Source organism: Homalodisca vitripennis, chromosome 7, assembly GCF_021130785.1.
Source record: "Homalodisca vitripennis isolate AUS2020 chromosome 7, UT_GWSS_2.1, whole genome shotgun sequence".
Classification (NCBI taxonomy): domain Eukaryota; kingdom Metazoa; phylum Arthropoda; class Insecta; order Hemiptera; family Cicadellidae; genus Homalodisca; species Homalodisca vitripennis.
This window is the reverse complement of record NC_060213.1, coordinates 129,531,559-129,551,568: the sequence shown is the minus strand read 5'-3', so window position 1 is coordinate 129,551,568 and position 20,010 is coordinate 129,531,559. Positions and strand designations below refer to the sequence as shown.

The 20,010-nt window shown below is 36.0% G+C and overlaps 1 protein-coding gene across 2 annotated transcripts in view; it reads left to right on the top strand.

The window, feature by feature from the left end:
* LOC124366320 (caspase-3-like) overlaps window positions 1-19,484 on the top strand; it is a 62,745-nt gene extending 43,261 nt beyond the window's left edge. The window contains exons 7-9 of one of the 2 annotated variants that reach the window (XM_046822777.1): window positions 2,728-2,906; window positions 5,649-5,758; window positions 14,869-19,484. In XM_046822777.1, coding sequence (XP_046678733.1) covers window positions 2,728-2,906; window positions 5,649-5,758; window positions 14,869-14,967 — 388 coding nt within the window. In that variant the 3' untranslated portion in view covers window positions 14,968-19,484. Of the gene's footprint in view, window positions 1-2,727; window positions 2,907-5,648; window positions 5,759-10,264 lie in introns of both variants that reach the window. The other variant, XM_046822776.1, reaches the window with a different exon arrangement.
* Window positions 19,485-20,010: the final 526 nt, after the last annotated feature.

Genomic DNA, 20,010 nt, shown 5'->3' with positions numbered 1-20,010 from the left:
GCCCCTGGCCTTTTCTCGACATGACCTCATCTTCTGTGTTTACAGACTATCCATTCCTAAGGCGTGCCCCAAATTCGTATCCTTCAGAAATTACAAATATATTGATTCAGATGCTCTTCTCAATGATGCGTGGGCTTTTACCTTGGAATGAGGTAATTCTAGCCCCTACTGTTGATCTTATGGTCAAAAAATTTAGCTCTTTTGTTTCTTCACTTTGTGACCAGCACGCTCCACTGGTGACAAGGAGGGTTACTAGGCGGCCAGCTCCCTGGATCACAGATGATATACGTAATTTGCAGGGCTCAAAGAGATTCTGCATTTCGTAAAGCAAAACGTACTAAGTCACCTTCTGATTGGCTAATATATAAAAGACTAAGGAACAGAGTCAAGCAACAATTTCGCAATGCCAAAATAAGATTTTACTATCTACAATTTTCTGTTCAACAATCAACAAAATCGTTATGGAAAAAAGTGAAAGAGCTTGGCATAGGTAAAGTTAACTCTGATAAACCTATCTCAATTGATCTAAATATAATCAATAACTACTTTGTGGATATCCCTATTGATCTATCCGGGGCCCGTGATTATACCAATGAGTTGAGTGTTTGTTCCACTTAATCGTGCTCCGGCATCAGTTCTCTTTTGCTAGTGTGACTGAGACTGACGTTATGAGTGCGATCTTGAGAAATTTCTAGTAACGCAGTTGGAGCCGATAAAATACCTATGAAATTGTTGAGATATATTCTTCCCGTAGTAGTTCCTATTATTACAAATATTTTTAACAGATCTCTTTTCTTCTTCAAATATTTCCGTCTGTTTGGAAACTCGCTATTGTTCGCCCACTTCAAAAATGTTCATGCCCTGCTGACCCCTCAGACTTCAGACCTATTAGCATTCTATCAGCTTTATCTAAATGCCTTGAGAGAGTGGTGCATCAACAAGTATGTTTCTTTTCTCGAATCCAATAAACTTTTGTCCAACTTTCAATCAGGATTTCGTACTAATCACAGTACAACGAGTGCTCTTTTAAAAATCACTGAAGATATACGTTCGGCAATGGACAAAAGGCTTGTTACTATTTTAACGCTTTTTGATTTTTCTAAGGCTTTTGACTGCGTTTACCACCCATTGCTTCTTTTGAAATTGTCTAAAATCGGATTCTCTGATGGCTGTGTGGAGTGGTTTGGGTCGTATCTGTCGGATCGTCAGCAGTGTGTTAGGTCTAACGACAAAGACTCCTACTGGAAACCTGTGAATCGAGGGGTGCCACAGGGCTCTGTCCTTGCCCTCTTCTTTTTTCAATTTACATCGACGATTTGACTGCTATGATCAAACACTCATTTTTTCACCTGTATGCCGACGATTTACAAATTTTACAACCACTTTTCCATTTCGAACTATCTAAAACATTGTTGCTGACATGAACACTGACATTGACGCTATTGCAACGTGGGCCTTCAAACACGGACTGAAACTTAACGAAAGCAAGACTCAAACTATTCTTATTGGAACTTCCAGACTTCTGAGCGGTATCGACTTGAACAACACTCCTACACTCATTTTGAACGGTCAATCCTCTTTCATACAGTGACAAGGTCAAAAATCTTGGACTGACTATTACAAAAACTCTTAGTTGGGCCAATAATGTTACTGAGACTTGTGGCAGGGTGTTTGCTGGTATTCATAGTCTTAAGCAATTTGCTATTTATTTACCTTTGAATTTGAAAGTAATGCTAGTGAAGACCCTGATTTTCTGCCATTTCAATTACTGTAGCGAAGTTATAAATGACATGACGGTTGAGCTTTCGGACAGATTACAACGTGCTCAAAATTATTGTGTTCGCTTTATCTTCAACCTCAGACGATATGACCATATAACACCTTCATCAATCAGTTACATCTGTTAAAGTTGAATCTACTCCGTCAGTTCCACATTCTCAGCATGTTACATTCTATTTTGTATAACGATCATTCCCCTTCCTATTGTCTGAACGCTTTTCTTTCATTTCTGAAACAAGCAATTGGAATACTCGACGTGGAGCCTCTCTGTTATCTATTCCTGTTTCATAGATCCTCTATTTACAGTAAATCATTCACAGTCTCTGCTTGTCGACTTTGGAATAATCTCCCGGATCATATTAGAGGTATTCGTAGTCGGGAACGGTTTTCGGGGGGTGCTTAGGGGACCATCTGTTTTGGGCCTCTTCGGGTTGACGATATCGTGGCATAGGGTATGGGACGATGGCTTTGTATGAATGGTGATGGATGAATGTCTGTTAAATTCCTTGTAAGTTTTATTCTATGTATTTATTTTTAGTTTCATAGAAAACCTTTGTTTCATTTTATTACCTTATATAAATAGATATTATAATTTTCGATTGTAAAATAGTAATGTAAACTGTATTGTGGCTCTTATTTTACAGTAATAGTAGAGTTTATTAATTTATGGTTAGGTGTAAGAGAGGACTTAATAGTCCTAACCTCGCCAATTGAATATGTTTTTACGTTGTATTCAATAAAGTCATTTTTCATTTCATTTCATTTCATTTCATTTCATTTCATTATTAAAATGACAACTGTGGTCGTTCGTTACTGGCCAGGAGAAAGATTGTTGAGGAGTAGAGTTCTCAATAATGTCTCTCTGTATCTCAGTATAATTTTGTATATAACAGCAAACTTATAAGTACTTGGATAAATGTATTTGTACTTGAATATTTTATTTTCCAGGGGTGATGAACCATCGTACAATGTGGCTAAAGAGCAGGAGGAAGCCCCTGATCGGAACGATTCTCTCAGCCATCATGACAACTATACAACACATACTGATGGAGAGATGAAAAAACCTCCCATTGCTGAGCATGTCAAGGTTATTTCTGATTTGTTGATCGGCTATTCCACTTCTCCAGGTAAGGCACTTTGTCTCACAGCATCTCCTTTATAGTTTGTTTTACAATTTTGCAAGTATCTTCGGTTTTCAAGGCAATAGAAAAATACGTTTATTTAATCAAATGTATATACAACAAATACCGATCGGTAGGCCGTACTGTAAACTGCTGAACAAGTATCACACTGTGGAACAGGAATGAACTTTTAGAAAGAGTTGAGGAATGGCGTTTTGCCTCTATGTGTGCATGCGTGTGTGTGTGTGTGTGTGTGTGTGTGTGTGTGTGTGTGTGTGTGTGTGTGGGAATGCATTAGGATCCAACCAGAAACACATATGACCTAGGGAAAAGACCTGTGGGAGGTGAAAGGAAGGGAATTGGTTGTTGGAGCTGTAACATCAAAATGGCTCAAAGATACAATATTAATATTCTTGTGATGATTTTCTTTTACAAGGTGGAGAAAAAATTGATCAAGTAATATATTATGGATATTTCTTTTCTCGCATGAAATATGACTTATTGGCATGAAATTCTTCCTCCAAAGCAATTCAAATGTTTAAGTACAATAAAGAATAATATTTTAGATTATCCTCTACTGTTTCACTTATAGTAACACTTGTTATATAATTATGAAGGTTTTAACGTATACTTAAAAAAATTTACCCACTAATACCACTAAAGAGATCATATTAATTAAACTAGAATGAGAGACAATCTTCCATATCCAGCCAAGAGGGTCAAGTTATTTCAAATATTTCTTTATTTCTAGGAATTCAGTTATATAATTAACTTCCAAGATATTTATCTTCCAGTCTAATTAATAACACTTTATTAGAATGTGCATACTGCGTTACATCAGCTTGCAATGTAAGTATGTTTTTATACCTTAACTAGTTTCTGAGTTATAATTTTTTTCATATTCAAAACGACCAACAATCTATGAATGACCACTTGCATCAGGATTAAACTATTAATTATTGACAAGTCACATGTTTACTATAGGTATAACATTAATTTAAAAACATTCTTATTCAAATTTATGTTCTTTTCCATTTTGGATTTAAAAGGAAATTTATTTTATTGAAATAACTTTATTCCTTGGGTCTTTAGGTACAAAGTAGAGTAAAAAAGGTTCTCTGAATCAATATCGAGCAGTAGTACACTAAAGGGGAAAGCTTACTTCCTACAATTAGAAGCACTGTTGACTAAAGCACAAGCTGTTTTGCATTTTTTCCTCTACTGCTATGTATAATTGTAGGACTTTTTAAATTTCATTTCAGATGAACATCTTACAGATGTTTTCTTTGACAGAAGAAAAAAACTTGTTTTAATTTGTCCCATCCTAAGACAATTTTCTAAAAAAAGTTGATCATCTTAGTCAGCCTTGTAACTTTTTTGTTTCATTTTCTGATTTATGCGCAAACATGATGGACGGTAAAATCTTCATATTCTATGAAATCAAATTTTAAGAATTCTGTTAACACTTTTACTGCCGGCCATTTTTTTATTGTACCAGTCAAAATTGACAAGGAGGAAAATCGCTGTCGTGCATTCATTTACAAAAAATGCTGTATCTTTTTTATTTTTCATTAGATTTGCATGAAATTTTTATTTTATTTACTCTTATTTAAATTCTGTTTTTAAAATAATAAAAAGACATTTTAATTTGAAATAAACTCATTATTTAATTTTAAAAATGATGTAAATAAGAAATAAATAAAAAAATAAAAATTGTGTTTGGCATCTGATAATTTATTTTTCAAGTTATACTAAAATTATGAGCATGATATCATTATAAACTAGAGCAATTGCTTAGAACATATACCAAATTGCCTTGAAACATAGCTGCACTGTTTAAAACTGGTAGGCCTGAAAAAGGGTTAAAACTTCATATGAGATTTCAAGTTCTGAAGCAGTTCTGATAGTGGACTGTGCATGCCCATAGTTCTCTCAAATATGATCAGCATTGTTGTCTGAAGTGCAAGGGAGCACTTGTAGGCCAACTCCATTTCACTGTGAGACCAAAACTGTTTTAGACCAACTCCACCTCAGTTTAGATTCACTGTGCAGACCAGTTCACTGTGGCAGACCAACTCCACCTCACTGTGCAGACCTGTGCCAAATCCATAGTGCAGCCCAAATCCACCTCACTGATCCACCTCACTGTCAGACCAAATCCACCTCACTGTTTAGACCAACTCCACCTCACTGTTTAGACCAACTCCACCTCACTTGTTTAGACCAACTCCACCTCACTGTGTAGACCAACTCCACTCAGTGTGTAGACCAACTCCACCTCACTGTGTAGACCAACTCCACCTCACTGTGTAGACCAACTCCACCTCACTGTGTACACCAAATCCATCTCATGGTGCAGACCAACTCAACCTCACTGTGCAGACCAAATCCACCTCATCGTGCAGACCAAATCCACCTCACTGTGCAGACCAAATCCACCTCACCGTGCAGACCAAATCCACCTCACTGTATAGGCCAAATCCGTCTCACTGTGTAGACCAACTCCACCTCACTGTGTAGACCAACTCCACCTCACTGTGTACACCAAATTCATCTCACGGTGCAGACCAACTCAACCTCACTGTGCAGACCAAATCCACCTCACCGTGCAGACCAAATCCACCTCACCGTGCAGACCAAATCCGTCTCACTGTGCAGACCAACTCAACCTCAATGTGCCTAATAACAAAAAATTTGTGTTTGGCTAATAACAATAAAATCTTGAATTTTGGTGTGGTTCGATTTCAGGTTTCGTGTCCAGAAGAGATCCAATCTTCGGCAGTTACTACATCCAGACTCTCTGTCAGGTCCTGTGCAGACATGCCCAGGACTGGGACATCAGTGAAATCTTGACGATGGTGAGATATTAAATCATCATTGTGTTTGAACTGTTTGGTTCTGAGAGTTTCAAACGTGCATCACAGTTATCACTCTAAACAATAACGTACGCAGTGTGAAGGTTGACCACAGAGAAGTGTTGTATAGTTTTATACTGAAACATCAGTTTTAAAAAGAATTTATTTTACATTTGGAGTAAAACCTCTTTTATTGTGAATATTTGTTTTACATCAAACATGATGTATCTATTTTCTGAAGCCATACACCACATATTACATTACCATAACCTGGGTATTATATCTATAGATATGAATGAAATAATCACTGTGTTCTATATGGTACACACGCATTGTCCAGCCTTGCTTTAAGTACAAAAAATGCATTTCTTCTAATCATAACAAATAAAGATTGGTATCATAAATATTTTATCTTATGGGCATTTATTTATTCCTTAAAAATTAAGTGAAACTTCCAAGTGAAACTAGTGAGTAAATTTCTTTGTTTGTATGATTCTATTGAACTACTAGGAATCTTCTATGTTGATACCATTATACGAAAGACCTCCGTTGTTTCCTGTGGTTAGTTGGTAGGAAAGCGCATCTATTGCTAGTCTTAGGAACTGAAACGTGCTTCTCAATCTGTGATGATTCTAGTGAACTACTAGCAATCTTCAATGTAGACACCATCGTACGAAAGAGCTCCGTTGTTGTCCTGTGGTTAATTGGGGGAGGGAGAGCACCTAATGCTAGTCTTAGGAACTGAAACGTGCTTCTCAATCTGTGATGATTCTAGTGAACTACTAGCAATCTTCAATGTAGACACCATCGTACGAAAGAGCTCCGTTGTTGTCCTGTGGTTAATTGGGGGAGGGAGAGCACCTAATGCTAGTCTTAGGAACTGAAACGTGCTTCTCAATCTGTGATGATTCTAGTGAACTACTAGCAATCTTCAATGTAGACACCATTGTACGAAAGAGCTCCGTTGTTGTCCTGTGGTTAATTGGGGGAGGGAGAGCACCTAATGCTAGTCTTGAGAACTGAAATGTGCTTCTCAATCTGTGATGATTCTAGTGAAATACTAGCAATCTTCAATGTAGACACCATCGTACGAAAGACCTCCGTTGTTGTCCTGTGGTTAATTGGGGGAGGGAGAGCACCTAATGCTAGTTGGAATGGGCTTCTTAATTTGGGATGATTCTAGTGAACTACTAACAGTCTTTGATGTTGACACCATCGTACGAAAGACCTCTGTTGTTGTCCTGGGGTTAGCTGGTGGGAAACCTCATCTAATGCTAGTGTTGAGAACTGAAATGTGCTTCTCAATCTGTGATGATTCTAGTGAAATACTAGCAATCTTCAATGTGGACACCATCGTACGAAAGACCTCCGTTGTTGTCCTGGGGTTAGTTGGTGGGAAACCTCATCTAATGCTAGTCTTGAGAACTGAAATGTGCTTCTCAATCTGTGATGATTCGAGTGAAAAACTAGCAATCTTCAATGTAGACACTGTCATACGAAAGACCTCCGTTGTTGTCCTGTGGTTAATTTGGGAGGGGAGAGCACCTAATGCTAGTCTTTGGAACTGGAATGGGCTTCTTAATTTGGGATGATTCTAGTGAAATACTAGCAATCTTCAATGTAGACACCATCGTACGAAAGACCTCTGTTGTTGTCCTGGGGTTAGCTGGTGGGAAACCTCATCTAATGCTAGTGTTGAGAACTGAAATGTGCTTCTCAATCTGTGATGATTCTAGTGAAATACTAGCAATCTTCAATGTGGACACCATCGTACGAAAGACCTCCGTTGTTGTCCTGGGGTTAGTTGGTGGGAAACCTCATCTAATGCTAGTCTTGAGAACTGAAATGTGCTTCTCAATCTGTGATGATTCGAGTGAAAAACTAGCAATCTTCAATGTAGACACTGTCATACGAAAGACCTCCGTTGTTGTCCTGTGGTTAATTTGGGAGGGGAGAGCACCTAATGCTAGTCTTAGGAACTGGAATGGGCTTCTTAATTTGGGATGATTCTAGTGAAATACTAGCAATCTTCAATGTAGACACCATCGTACGAAAGACCTCTGTTGTTGTCCTGGGGTTAATTGGGGGAGGGAGAGCACCTAATGCTAGTTGGAATGGGCTTCTTAATTTGGGATGATTCATGTGAACTACTAACAGTCTTTGATGTTGACACCATCGTACGAAAGACCTCTGTTGTTGTCCTGGGGTTAGCTGGTGGGAAACCTCATCTAATGCTAGTGTTGAGAACTGAAATGTGCTTCTCAATCTGTGATGATTCTAGTGAAATACTAGCAATCTTCAATGTAGACACCATCGTACGAAAGACCTCCGTTGTTGTCCTGTGGTTAATTGGGGGAGGGAGAGCACCTAATGCTAGTTGGAATGGGCTTCTTAATTTGGGATGATTCTAGTGAAATACTAACAGTCTTTGATGTTGACACCATCGTACGAAAGACCTCTGTTGTTGTCCTGGGGTTAGCTGGTGGGAAACCTCATCTAATGCTAGTGTTGAGAACTGAAATGTGCTTCTCAATCTGTGATGATTCGAGTGAAAAACTAGCAATCTTCAATGTAGACACTGTCATACGAAAGACCTCCGTTGTTGTCCTGTGGTTAATTTGGGAGGGGAGAGCACCTAATGCTAGTCTTAGGAACTGGAATGGGCTTCTTAATTTGGGATGATTCTAGTGAAATACTAGCAATCTTCAATGTAGACACCATCGTACGAAAGACCTCTGTTGTTGTCCTGGGGTTAATTGGGGGAGGGAGAGCACCTAATGCTAGTCTTAGGAACTGGGCTTCTTAATTTGGGATGATTCAAGTGAACTACTAACAGTCTTTGATGTTGACACCATCGTACGAAAGACCTCTGTTGTTGTCCTGGGGTTAGCTGGTGGGAAACCTCATCTAATGCTAGTGTTGAGAACTGAAATGTGCTTCTCAATCTGTGATGATTCTAGTGAAATACTAGCAATCTTCAATGTGGACACCATCGTACGAAAGACCTCCGTTGTTGTCCTGGGGTTAGTTGGTGGGAAACCTCATCTAATGCTAGTCTTGAGAACTGAAATGTGCTTCTCAATCTGTGATGATTCGAGTGAAAAACTAGCAATCTTCAATGTAGACACTGTCATACGAAAGACCTCCGTTGTTGTCCTGTGGTTAATTTGGGAGGGGAGAGCACCTAATGCTAGTCTTAGGAACTGGAATGGGCTTCTTAATTTGGGATGATTCTAGTGAAATACTAGCAATCTTCAATGTAGACACCATCGTACGAAAGACCTCTGTTGTTGTCCTGGGGTTAATTGGGGGAGGGAGAGCACCTAATGCTAGTCTTAGGAACTGAAACGTGCTTCTCAATCTGTGATGATTCTAGTGAAATACTAGCAATCTTCGATGTGGACACCATCGTACGAAAGACCTCCGTTCTTGTCCTGGGGTTAGCTGGTGGGAAACCTCATCTAATGCTAGTGTTGAGAACTGAAATGTGCTTCTCAATCTGTGATGATTCTAGTGAAATACTAGCAATCTTCAATGTAGACACTGTCATACGAAAGACCTCCGTTGTTGTCCTGTGGTTAATTTGGGAGGGGAGAGCACCTAATGCTAGTTGGAATGGGCTTCTTAATTTGGGATGATTCAAGTGAACTACTAACAGTCTTTGATGTTGACACCATCGTACGAAAGACCTCTGTTGTTGTCCTGGGGTTAGCTGGTGGGAAACCTCATCTAATGCTAGTGTTGAGAACTGAAATGTGCTTCTCAATCTGTGATGATTCTAGTGAAATACTAGCAATCTTCGATGTGGACACCATCGTACGAAAGACCTCCGTTCTTGTCCTGGGGTTAGCTGGTGGGAAACCTCATCTAATGCTAGTGTTGAGAACTGAAATGTGCTTCTCAATCTGTGATGATTCTAGTGAAATACTAGCAATCTTCAATGTGGACACCATCGTACGAAAGACATCCTTTGTTGTCCTGTGATTAGTTGGTAGGAGAAAAACTGGTTTTGCACCGAAATCAGTCACACAATCTTCGGATATCTGCGATACAGCTCACTTGATTCTAGTTACAAATTCCAGAGCAGTTACTATCCCACTTAATAATACCTTAAATGACATATTTTAAACCTAAATAACCTAGATTTTTTAAATTTTTACAATTATTATCTTTCTTATCCGATTCTAAAAAATATTTTTATGTTCATTTCCAATGGGTGTCAGTGAATTCTTTTGTTTTAATTTTAACGCTAGTTTGGAGGATGGTAAGCAATTCTTTAGGTACAAAATATTTAAACACATAAAAAATCTATACTGGCATGCTTATTGTAAAAAGCACTTTTAGAGAAAAACCTTCCTTTAGGCATGAGATTTTTATTGCTGTATTTGTGTAAAAAGTTCTGATGTTTGGAATAATAATAAAACTTTCCAGGCACCTAATTCAAATAATAATGTTAAGTATTACAATGCTCGTATTTTCCAACTGATAATTTCATGTTTAATTGTTTAGGTGGACAGTGAGATTAGTGAAACAACTCGCAAGCTGTCTGTAAACCAAACTCCAACCACATCCAATTGTTTAAAAAAAAAATTCTATTTCCAACCAGGAATTTACCATAGTTAATTTTAACAGTAGACACAGATTTAAGTGGAGCTAGTCTTGTAACATTCTGTTCTGTTATGTTATCACTGGTATATCATAGTACGTTATTATAAACAGGTTGGATCAAAAATATTACAGGGCTGTGCGAATAGTTTGGAAAACAAATCCAAATCTTGAGGAATAATATATGCAACCAGATAGTCAAATTGAGAGTAACAAAATATCTCGTCACTTTTAAAACATCACAAGGCTTTTAGATTCCTACTCATCCAGTCAGTCAATCAACTGAGAATCAGATGGGATATCAGCAAAATACCTGTATTTGAGTTTGATCAGTAATCTGTTTTGATTTGATTATTTTTCAAATAGAAGATGCCACTTGAACTTACGTTTGAACATCTGACGGATGGGAATGTTGAGTTAAGCTCCAGTTCACCTTCCTCCTACGTGCAGCATCTGAAATCTGATACTGTTGCAGACTTGACTTCTCATGTTTGTCTGAAGGGGTCCAAAAACAGTCGGCGATGAAGAAGCTCAAAACAAAACTCCCTGCATCGTTTCAGCATCAGAACATTACTTCAGTTTTCAGAAGTCAAGTCTGCAACAGTATCAGATTTCAGATGCTGCACGTAGGAGCAAGGTGAACTGGAGCTAAACTCGACATTCGCATTGAATCAACTCTTTCCACTGTAGCTGCGTTATCTGACAGAACTCTTGTAACCACAACACCTCATTCATGTTTGTGAAACCGAGAAAATACAAGATTTGTTAGAAAAGTATCCGACTTTCCACTGCTGGTCAATTATTAAGCAACTCTTCTGAGACCACTACCCAGTCTTGTATTCTTGTTTTCATTATGACTGAATATCTTGTAAATAGCTTGAAGTTTTGCCAGAAACTTGGCTATTCTGCTGTAGAGACAGTCTCTGTGATACCCAAAGCTTTTTGTGATGAGGTTATGAGTGACACTCAGATAAAAGAGTGGTTTGGGCAATTCAAAGATGGTCACATTTAAATGGAGAGTGACCGACCGCCTGCACAGCCAGACGTCTTGCAAATCGAAAACCATTGATTGATTGCAGGGAGTCTTGGCGTATCGAAATATTCAGTTTGTGAAATTTTACTTGAAGATTTGAAAATGAGCCATGTGTCTGGATTTCTGGTTGTTGCTGGCCTGTCAGCTTGTGGGTCACCCTCAATTGAAACGTGCCTATCTTGAATTGCCCTTGAAACCACTATTTTACCTTAGTATCACCCATAATGTCCCTCAATTGACTGAGTAGAATGCATTTATTTGTTAGAGGTAGTGTATATATCTATCCAAAATTATCCTTCTAGACTCAAACATATATTCCTTCTAGACTATAAACAAATGGTTTTGTTGGATAGAAATGAAATGTTGCTAAAAAATATTTGAATTCTTATTTATAATTATTTGTTATCTTATAATTTCAAAATGGATCTTAAAGTCCGGGTGGGCCTAATTTATTGTAGGCATTGATTAAAAATTAGAGTTTTCTCTTTTAAATAAAATAATGTTTTAAACTCAATTTTTAAATCAAATACTAAACACTAATAATTTGGTGTCAATAAGGATCCACCTAAAACGTAATCTTCAAGTTCAGTTTAAAAATTGAAAAAATGTAATATTGGCTGTAAGAGTTTTTCTATTTCCACGATTCATTCAGGTATTCCGTTCGTGATCGTAGCATCGTGTTCTTCTTTACGCATCTGATGAGAGATAGTAATCTTGAAGCGCTTATAATAAATGCGAACTGGCGACTGGAAGGAATAACAGCTGCTAAACACTCAAATTTGCATGTTTTTTCAACGGACCGAGAAAAATGACGATTTGGATTCACACAAGGACATGAGTGTGATTTGCTGTCAGGTTGTGCCCGACGCACAATTTTCTTGTACATGTAGCCTGTGCTCTTGGGAAGTGTGAACTTCCTGTCTGGTTGTGATCAAACAGTTTCTGCTCACACTGTAAGCTGAATTCAGAGCGTTGTACTCTCTGTGGTTTTCTGTATGGTGCATATTTCCTTCTCTTCACTCAAAGATACCACCTGTCACTGTGTTAAAGTGGATTCAGATGAAGATTGAGAGCTTGTTCTCTCTCTTTGAGTACAATACTAGCTAGTCTAAGAGAAAACTATTATTGTAGAATTTTCAATAATAATAAAGTTCATAGTAATATTTTTTAAATTCAATCGAAAAAAAGTATTTAGACTGGCTTGAGGTTGCTTTTAGATTTGGATTTTACTCAAATTTCAGTTTATCATTAAATCTAAGGATTCACACAGCTCTGGTTTTTTTTACTTGTGTTTGAAATATTATGTATTACCGTTATTGTGACTGTAAGAAACATCAGTTTTTTATTATTATTAATCCATTGGCGACTTATCATGGGAAGGTTCTCTTATAGCTGGGATGGTACAATTATGAGTATTACGATATATATTTCAACCTATAAAGTTTAGGTTATTCGAGTATAAAACCAAATTATAGTAAAACTCTGGTTAACCGAAATAAAGAGTTGCAGCTATTTCAAATAATGTACTTTGGTTTTTTAAAATCTCATCATGTACAATAAACAGTCTTAACAAGTTCAAGGAGGTCAAGTGAAAAAATAATAAGGCTCCAATGGGTTAATTATGTAGAAATTGGTACATTAATTAACAGATTGTGTAGAAGAGCAAAGGTCGTCTATAAGTGTTATTATTTTTGTCATTAATATTAATGTAGAGATTAATATTTTTTTAGATTGAAATCAATTTGGGAGCTTTATTGGTTTCATTCCTTTTTTTTTTTTTATTTAATCAACATTTTGTATGATACCTAAAACTATGATATTGCATAATTTTCTTGTGAGTAATCATATTTTGAAACCATATTAATGCTTGTTTTAAATTATTCCAAGATACTTTTACAGGCTGTATAAAGTACCTGATCTCAATCCGTAGATGAAAAAGTGTTGACAATGGTGCACTATTTTAATTATTTTATAGTAATATTTTAATTAAATTAAATTATACATGCTCTTCAGGAATTACAAAAGAATTCTTTTAATTTGTTTAATGTGAGATTTATTTATAATTTAACCCTTAAACTGGCAGTCATTTTGGAGTGGTTTGTACAAACCCGTACTTTAAATTTTTATAAAAAATACATTTTTACTACAAAACTATATGGAATACTTTTTATAGGTGGAATACTTTTTTTCCAGTAAAAAGTGGAGATAATTATGGTATAAAAAGATTACGCAATATAATGGTATTCAGGTTTACTTAAAGAAAAATTATATACCGGTATATTGTAAAAACCACAAATAATACACGAAAGGCTAAATTTGTGTTACTATGAGTACGATTATTTTCGGAAATTTACAAAAATGTAATTCTTACTCTTAATGTTTCCAAAATATACCAAAATTTATAGAATTATATACACTACAAAACAATAAATTAATTTATAACCAAATTCTAAATTTTTTATTTTTGAACAGTGGTGGGACCGAAGTTTGTTACTATGGCTATGATTTTCAAAAATTAACAAAAAAATATAATTTTTACACTAAATATTTCCAAAATGTACTAAAATTTTGCATAGTATAGCCTTAAACAAAGCTAAAACAAGCTATAAACCAACATAATAACCTATGATACATCATTAATTTTCAAAATGGCTAGATGAGGATGATCTTTCTGGCAAGTATTAAGTGGTGGTAGTGTTGATTTATGTACTATATGAACCATTAAAACACGTGCATATCAGATTGACATTATGATGTTGATTGCCACCCATAAATTGATTCAGATCGACATTATAATGTTGATTGCCAGTTCTAGGGCTAAAAGGATAAATAAATAAAAGCGTATACTTCCAGGAGCCTAGAGTCCGTTTGCACTGTAAAAAGTGTATTGATCATCTACGCTAGTTTTGGTGACGGTCGAAATATGAGGGTATCAAATGGGTTAAAATATAAAACCATACTTTTTCTCAGGTAATATTTTTCCTAGCTCAACATATTTAAAACCAACCATAAGACACGTAAATTAATTTTGATTCAGTGTCAGTTAACCATATACAGACTCTGAAAGTGACAATTTTGATTATCTTTTTACTTTGTTGTCTGATGGTGATTTGACTATTATTTTTGCACCAAAAGGTCAATTTTAAGTGTGTTAAGCTAGAAAGAATATGATTTGAAAAAAGTTATTGTTTTATTTTTGACCTTTTCTCCCATTTTGACCAACCACCAAAACCAGCGTATATGATCAATTTTTTTTATGTAATTTTTTTCTATTGCTTTCAAGTTGAAACAGATTGTGTGATGATAAAATGTAAGTTGGCCCTCCTCGGTTTTTAGACTATAATGGTTTATCACTAATTTCCTTTTTCATTAAACTCATGCTCATGGAAAGAAATCCAGTTTGTTTTTTGTTATTAATACAAAGTAGTGAAAACCTCTGTGAATTAATCCAGGATATATTATGCTTACTGTCCAGGTTACCAACATACTGGACGTGCGCAGCCCAGACGTAACCAGTCAATTTGACACTCAAGGTTTTAAACGCTTCTACTTTCAACCCAGCATATTTGCTTAGGTGGTAATACACCCTCAAGTTTTCATATGGACTCAAATTCATTATTCATGGATTTTTTGTAGGCCTTTGTATCAGCTGTAGGTGTTGAGGCTGTAACTGAGTTGACAAAAGTTACAATTTACAACCCTTTGATGTGTTTTTACAAAAATTAATCTTTGGGAGAAAAATTTTTGTTGATTTTATAGAAAATTGTATTCAGTAAATTAAACAAGCCAGTTCAGTTACTATGAAAATGTATCATGGTAATAGGATAAATATCATATACATTATCACTCATGTGTTATCAGCATCAATCTCTTCCCAACTACTTCTATCTTCTCTTTTCAAGTACCATCAACTTTCATGTTTCTCTGCCTTTATCACTAAACTTTAATTTTATATAGTTGAGCAATAAATTATAGATCATTTCAGCTGCGTAATAACTCCTTTGCTTAAACCTTGTCAAACTTTATTAACATTGGTTCTTCCATAGTCCTTGTGACTTCTATCGTTATTCTGTCTCTTCTAGTCAATTCAGCACTGCTCCTCAGTAACCTCACCTACTGCCTCTCAATCTTTACTAACGTTGACTCTGCTATGACTTATTTAGTGACTTCTATCCTTATTCTGTCTCTTCTAGTCAATTCAGCACGGCTCCTCAGTAACCTCACCTACTGCCTCTCAATCTTTACTAACATTGACTCTTCTGTTCTAACATTGACCCTTGTGATTTCTATTCTTATTCTTTCTCTTTTAGTCAATCTTACTCCTCAGATAGGGTGATGGTGTCCTTTTTGTTCATCTAAAATGTTTCTCGATTCCCAATTTCGATATAATGCAGAGTACAAAGTATTGGTTACAAAAAGGTTTGTCTGATTCTTATCAAGTATCAGTCTCGAGTCTCCTTGTGTAAGTATTACTACTTACATGGTAACAATGTTACCGCTTGCATGTGCTCGCTCCACCATGTACATTCATGTTCATCTCAGAACATGTCCTGTAACTCCTCACCATCAAGGTGGGTGAGGTCCAAGTAATTTACTATTTTCATACATATAGACTACTCATCTCTATTAATATCTTTTCGTTTGTCCTTAACTACATAATCCCACCGAGTGAGTAGGTTAATATTTTCTGAAGGACAAATATCATAATTTTATTAGCCACAAATGAATTTCCAACACGGGTGATTTGTCTTTTTACAGAACCATGCTATGGTATTGCCAAGCTTTTAAGTAAATTTCAGCCTTATAATGTTAAGCAATACGCTCCAGCATACTCATACTCAAAATTTTCCCATCTCCTTTGAGTGCTCATACAGATTCACCTCTGTAACAGTACAGAGTTGAGATGAACTTCAAATAATTCGTTTGTATAAAAATTTTAAATGTGTGAAAAACTGTATTTTATACAGTAAGATGAATTAATTAAATTATCAAAACTTATTATTTGTATTACACATGTGTACTGTATGACGAATAGTGAAGTCATCTTATGGTTTAATCTTGCAGTGTGCAGTTGATGTTCAAAAAAATCACAAATTTAATTTGTGGCAAAGTCTGCTCAAAACCATAACATACAAACCACTCTTCTGTACTGTTTTTCTCTGTCTTTTACAGTATTGTTACTTATCCCTTACAGTAAGGCTGCTTCAGGGGTGTGTGTTAGTGCATTGTTACCAATCGCACACCGAGAAAACGTTGACTGCACGGCGCAGTGGCACCGTGATATTGTATAGTTACTCTCAGTATAGAGCCACAGTAAATGTGTCAATGTTGGTTATCTTTACGATCAACTGAAATTAAAGATCTCTCATCAAATTAATGAGAAAAATTACCACTGTTGGAAACACATTACTGCAAAATATGCTTCTACTTCTTCTGTGGGGCAGCCTTAAGTTTCAAGGGCTTTTTGCACACCCCAGAAGCATACCATGAGGCATACCAGTCTATAATTTCAGCAGTTCCTTAAACTGCCGAAAACAACCTATCAGGTCCTTCTGTGGAAATTCACCATCCTTGGCCAAACTACCAAAGATGGCGTACCGTTCCCTTGCTATTGCAGGACAATGAAAGAGCAAGTGTTCAGCAGTTTTCCTCCTGCTCATCACAAATTTTACAAAGCGGATCCTCCCGAAGGATGCAGACTCTGTGAAAATGCTTCCTCAGGTGACCATGTCCCGTAATCCGACCCATAACCCTAAAAGTCATCAATCTACTTAGTGAGGGAAGGTCAGACACCACACTAGGGGAAGGCAATTGTAGTACCATTCTGCTCATTCTCATACCCGGACACAACCTCCACCTTCTCTCATGTTCAGTGTGAACCCATCTCGAGACAGCCCCAAAGTATTCAAAATATTCAATTCGAATTGTCTGTAAAATTATAAAAAATAGTTGGAATTCAGTACTAGAGATTAAACTCAGTTACAGCTAAAACAAAAGTGAGCAAATTCCTGAAATTTTTAATAGTATCTTGAAGAGCTAAGTATAATTTAATAGTAAGAAAACATTTTGTAATATTCTATTCATAGACATTCTCTCATTCACATAATGTTGAAAACCAGATTTCTGAGTGCTTCCTATAAAACAAGTGCAATATTTGTCAATTAGAAACAAATTAACACCTGTTGTCATGTACCTGAGAATAGTGTGCCTCTTTTCTATGTGTCAAAATTAAGTCTCTCATTACTTCTTCCGCTTATTGTAGATCAAAATATGTTTGCATGAAATTTTATAGCAGGGTTTTTAAAAGACAATGTTGTTACTGTGATCATAATAAAAGAACAATATTAGAAATAAGTAGCAAGTAAAAATTTTGGTTTGTAAAAGACTGTATAAAAGATCTGATGATTTGTTGGTGTGAAACATCTCAGTTTATCAAAGTTGTTTACAATGCTTCATTTTTCAATAATGCTTGAATTGTAAACAGAATTGGAATATATCACTACGATATATTTGTTAAACATTTTAGTAATATTTATAATCTTGTCTAGTGTATAACTTATGATATTATTAAAGTTTTCTAACTTTTTCTATGAGGAAATGTAAGCATGTGCATACTTATAGAAGAAGTCAGATGAACGCTATAAACAATTGTATATCTCTAAGCTAGTGTTTAATTATTGATGACTATTGTTAGTGATTTGGCTGTATTTTGTGGCGTTGAGGAATTGGTTTGGTTCTTGTGAAATCCAGCATGTCATAAACACCTCCAGAGAATAATATCATTTTTCAAATCAATATGTCATAGTTTTTACCTAAAGAATATGCGAATGTTGAGTAAGCTCCATTTCACATTCCGTGCTGTTTTGTTCTCTAAGGAGAAGAAGCTTAGAAATTGCACCTAGCTCTAAAAGAACCTTTCCAGAGTGACATGATTTTCTGGATGGGTAAAATTGAGGGTAAGGGCCACCTTCTGTTGAGATCCATGAGGAAGTATTTAGGACATCTCATTCATATCCCTTCGGTAGGAGGGGAAACCAGCTCTGAACCAGCCTCTCCAATCAAATCAGACAGAGGGTGGCACGCCCTTATTTCCAGGCTTGCAAGAACCTTTGACTCCTAGTGAACTCCACCAACTCCCAACAGTTATCTCCCGACTAGACCCTTGCCCTTGCACCTCAGAATCTCAATATTTGCGGTTAGTGATATGCCACTCCTGGACATCCATAAGGTTGCCCAAATTTTAGTGACACATTGGTTTTTGCTGTACCCAGTGTTAGTTCAGCTGGAAGGTATAAACCAGCCAGAAGTGGACCCTCCTGAGGGTTCAACTTCCGTTTAGTGCAGCGTCTGAAATCTGACTCTGGTACAAACTGAATCCAAATAACTTCCAGGCCCTAGTGGTTTTGATTCAGTACTCACAGTTTGTAATGTATCAAATGCCTAAAATTGGAAAATACCTATTTAGCACTACTCGTAGTCTAACCATGGAAGCGAACTCCAGAGTTCCTATTAGAAGGTTAGTAGTGATGTTGGATGAGAGATAATATAAAATATGATTAGACGATTTTTTAAACCTTTTTTCATTCAACTAACTGAAAATTTCCTTGAAACTTTGTGGATGTATCAGAATTTAAGTTTCTACCTTGAATTTAAATACTACATTCCAACTTCAAAGTATCTGGGTAATTCACTATTTCTGCCAATTCCCAACCCACCACAATGTGCCTTAGAATACTCTAGTAATATGTTCATTGTAAGTCAATGGGTTGACACTCAATCAGCAATTATATTCTATTTGTAATAGGTATATTATCACTTCTATTTTAGTAGTTAAGATTGTATCTATTTATAGTTTTAGTTATAGTATATTTATGTTCGTTTTTGTTTTAAATTATTTATTAGCAATAATTTATTGGCGAGTGATCAGTTTTAGTGAGAATTAATCGAATGTTAGTGATTATTTTATCTTTTTATAAAACTGTTACAGTTTTGTATTATTTTCAATGATGCTCATTTTCTATGTTTTGTAATATCAAAAGCGTGGTTCTATGCTCAAAATTTCAAGGTGCTTATGTGATCTCTTTTATATCATTCAGTTGTATTTTTACTGCCTTGAAATATTCCCTCCGATCATTGTAACAACTGCCTAAAAAACTGTTCTATGTTGGTTACAGCAGTATTGTCACAAAAATTTTTCTAAGTCATGAATTAATCATATAAACACTGAAAACAGTTATGAACCAAACCACATCCAATGTTAATAGAATTTGTAGCAGATTCTGTACATCTAGAAGAGTGATGTTTTTAATACTCACGTTAGTTGCAAATAATACAGGAATTGGTATTGAATTTCAAATCAAGAATTGATCACAATTTTGGTATCCACCTGGCGAAGAGGATAGATTCCAATCATCGAAACGTTGTGTTATCGTTAAGTGTGACCTATTACGATGGCAAATGTCCGAAACTCTGTTATAATAATGAAAATGTTAAATCTGTCATGCTTTAACCAACATGAATAGTTCATTCCACATGTAAACAACATATCAGGTTAAGTACAAATATTAACAATAAACATAATTTATGTATAACTAGACTGCTCAAACAAAAATGTCTC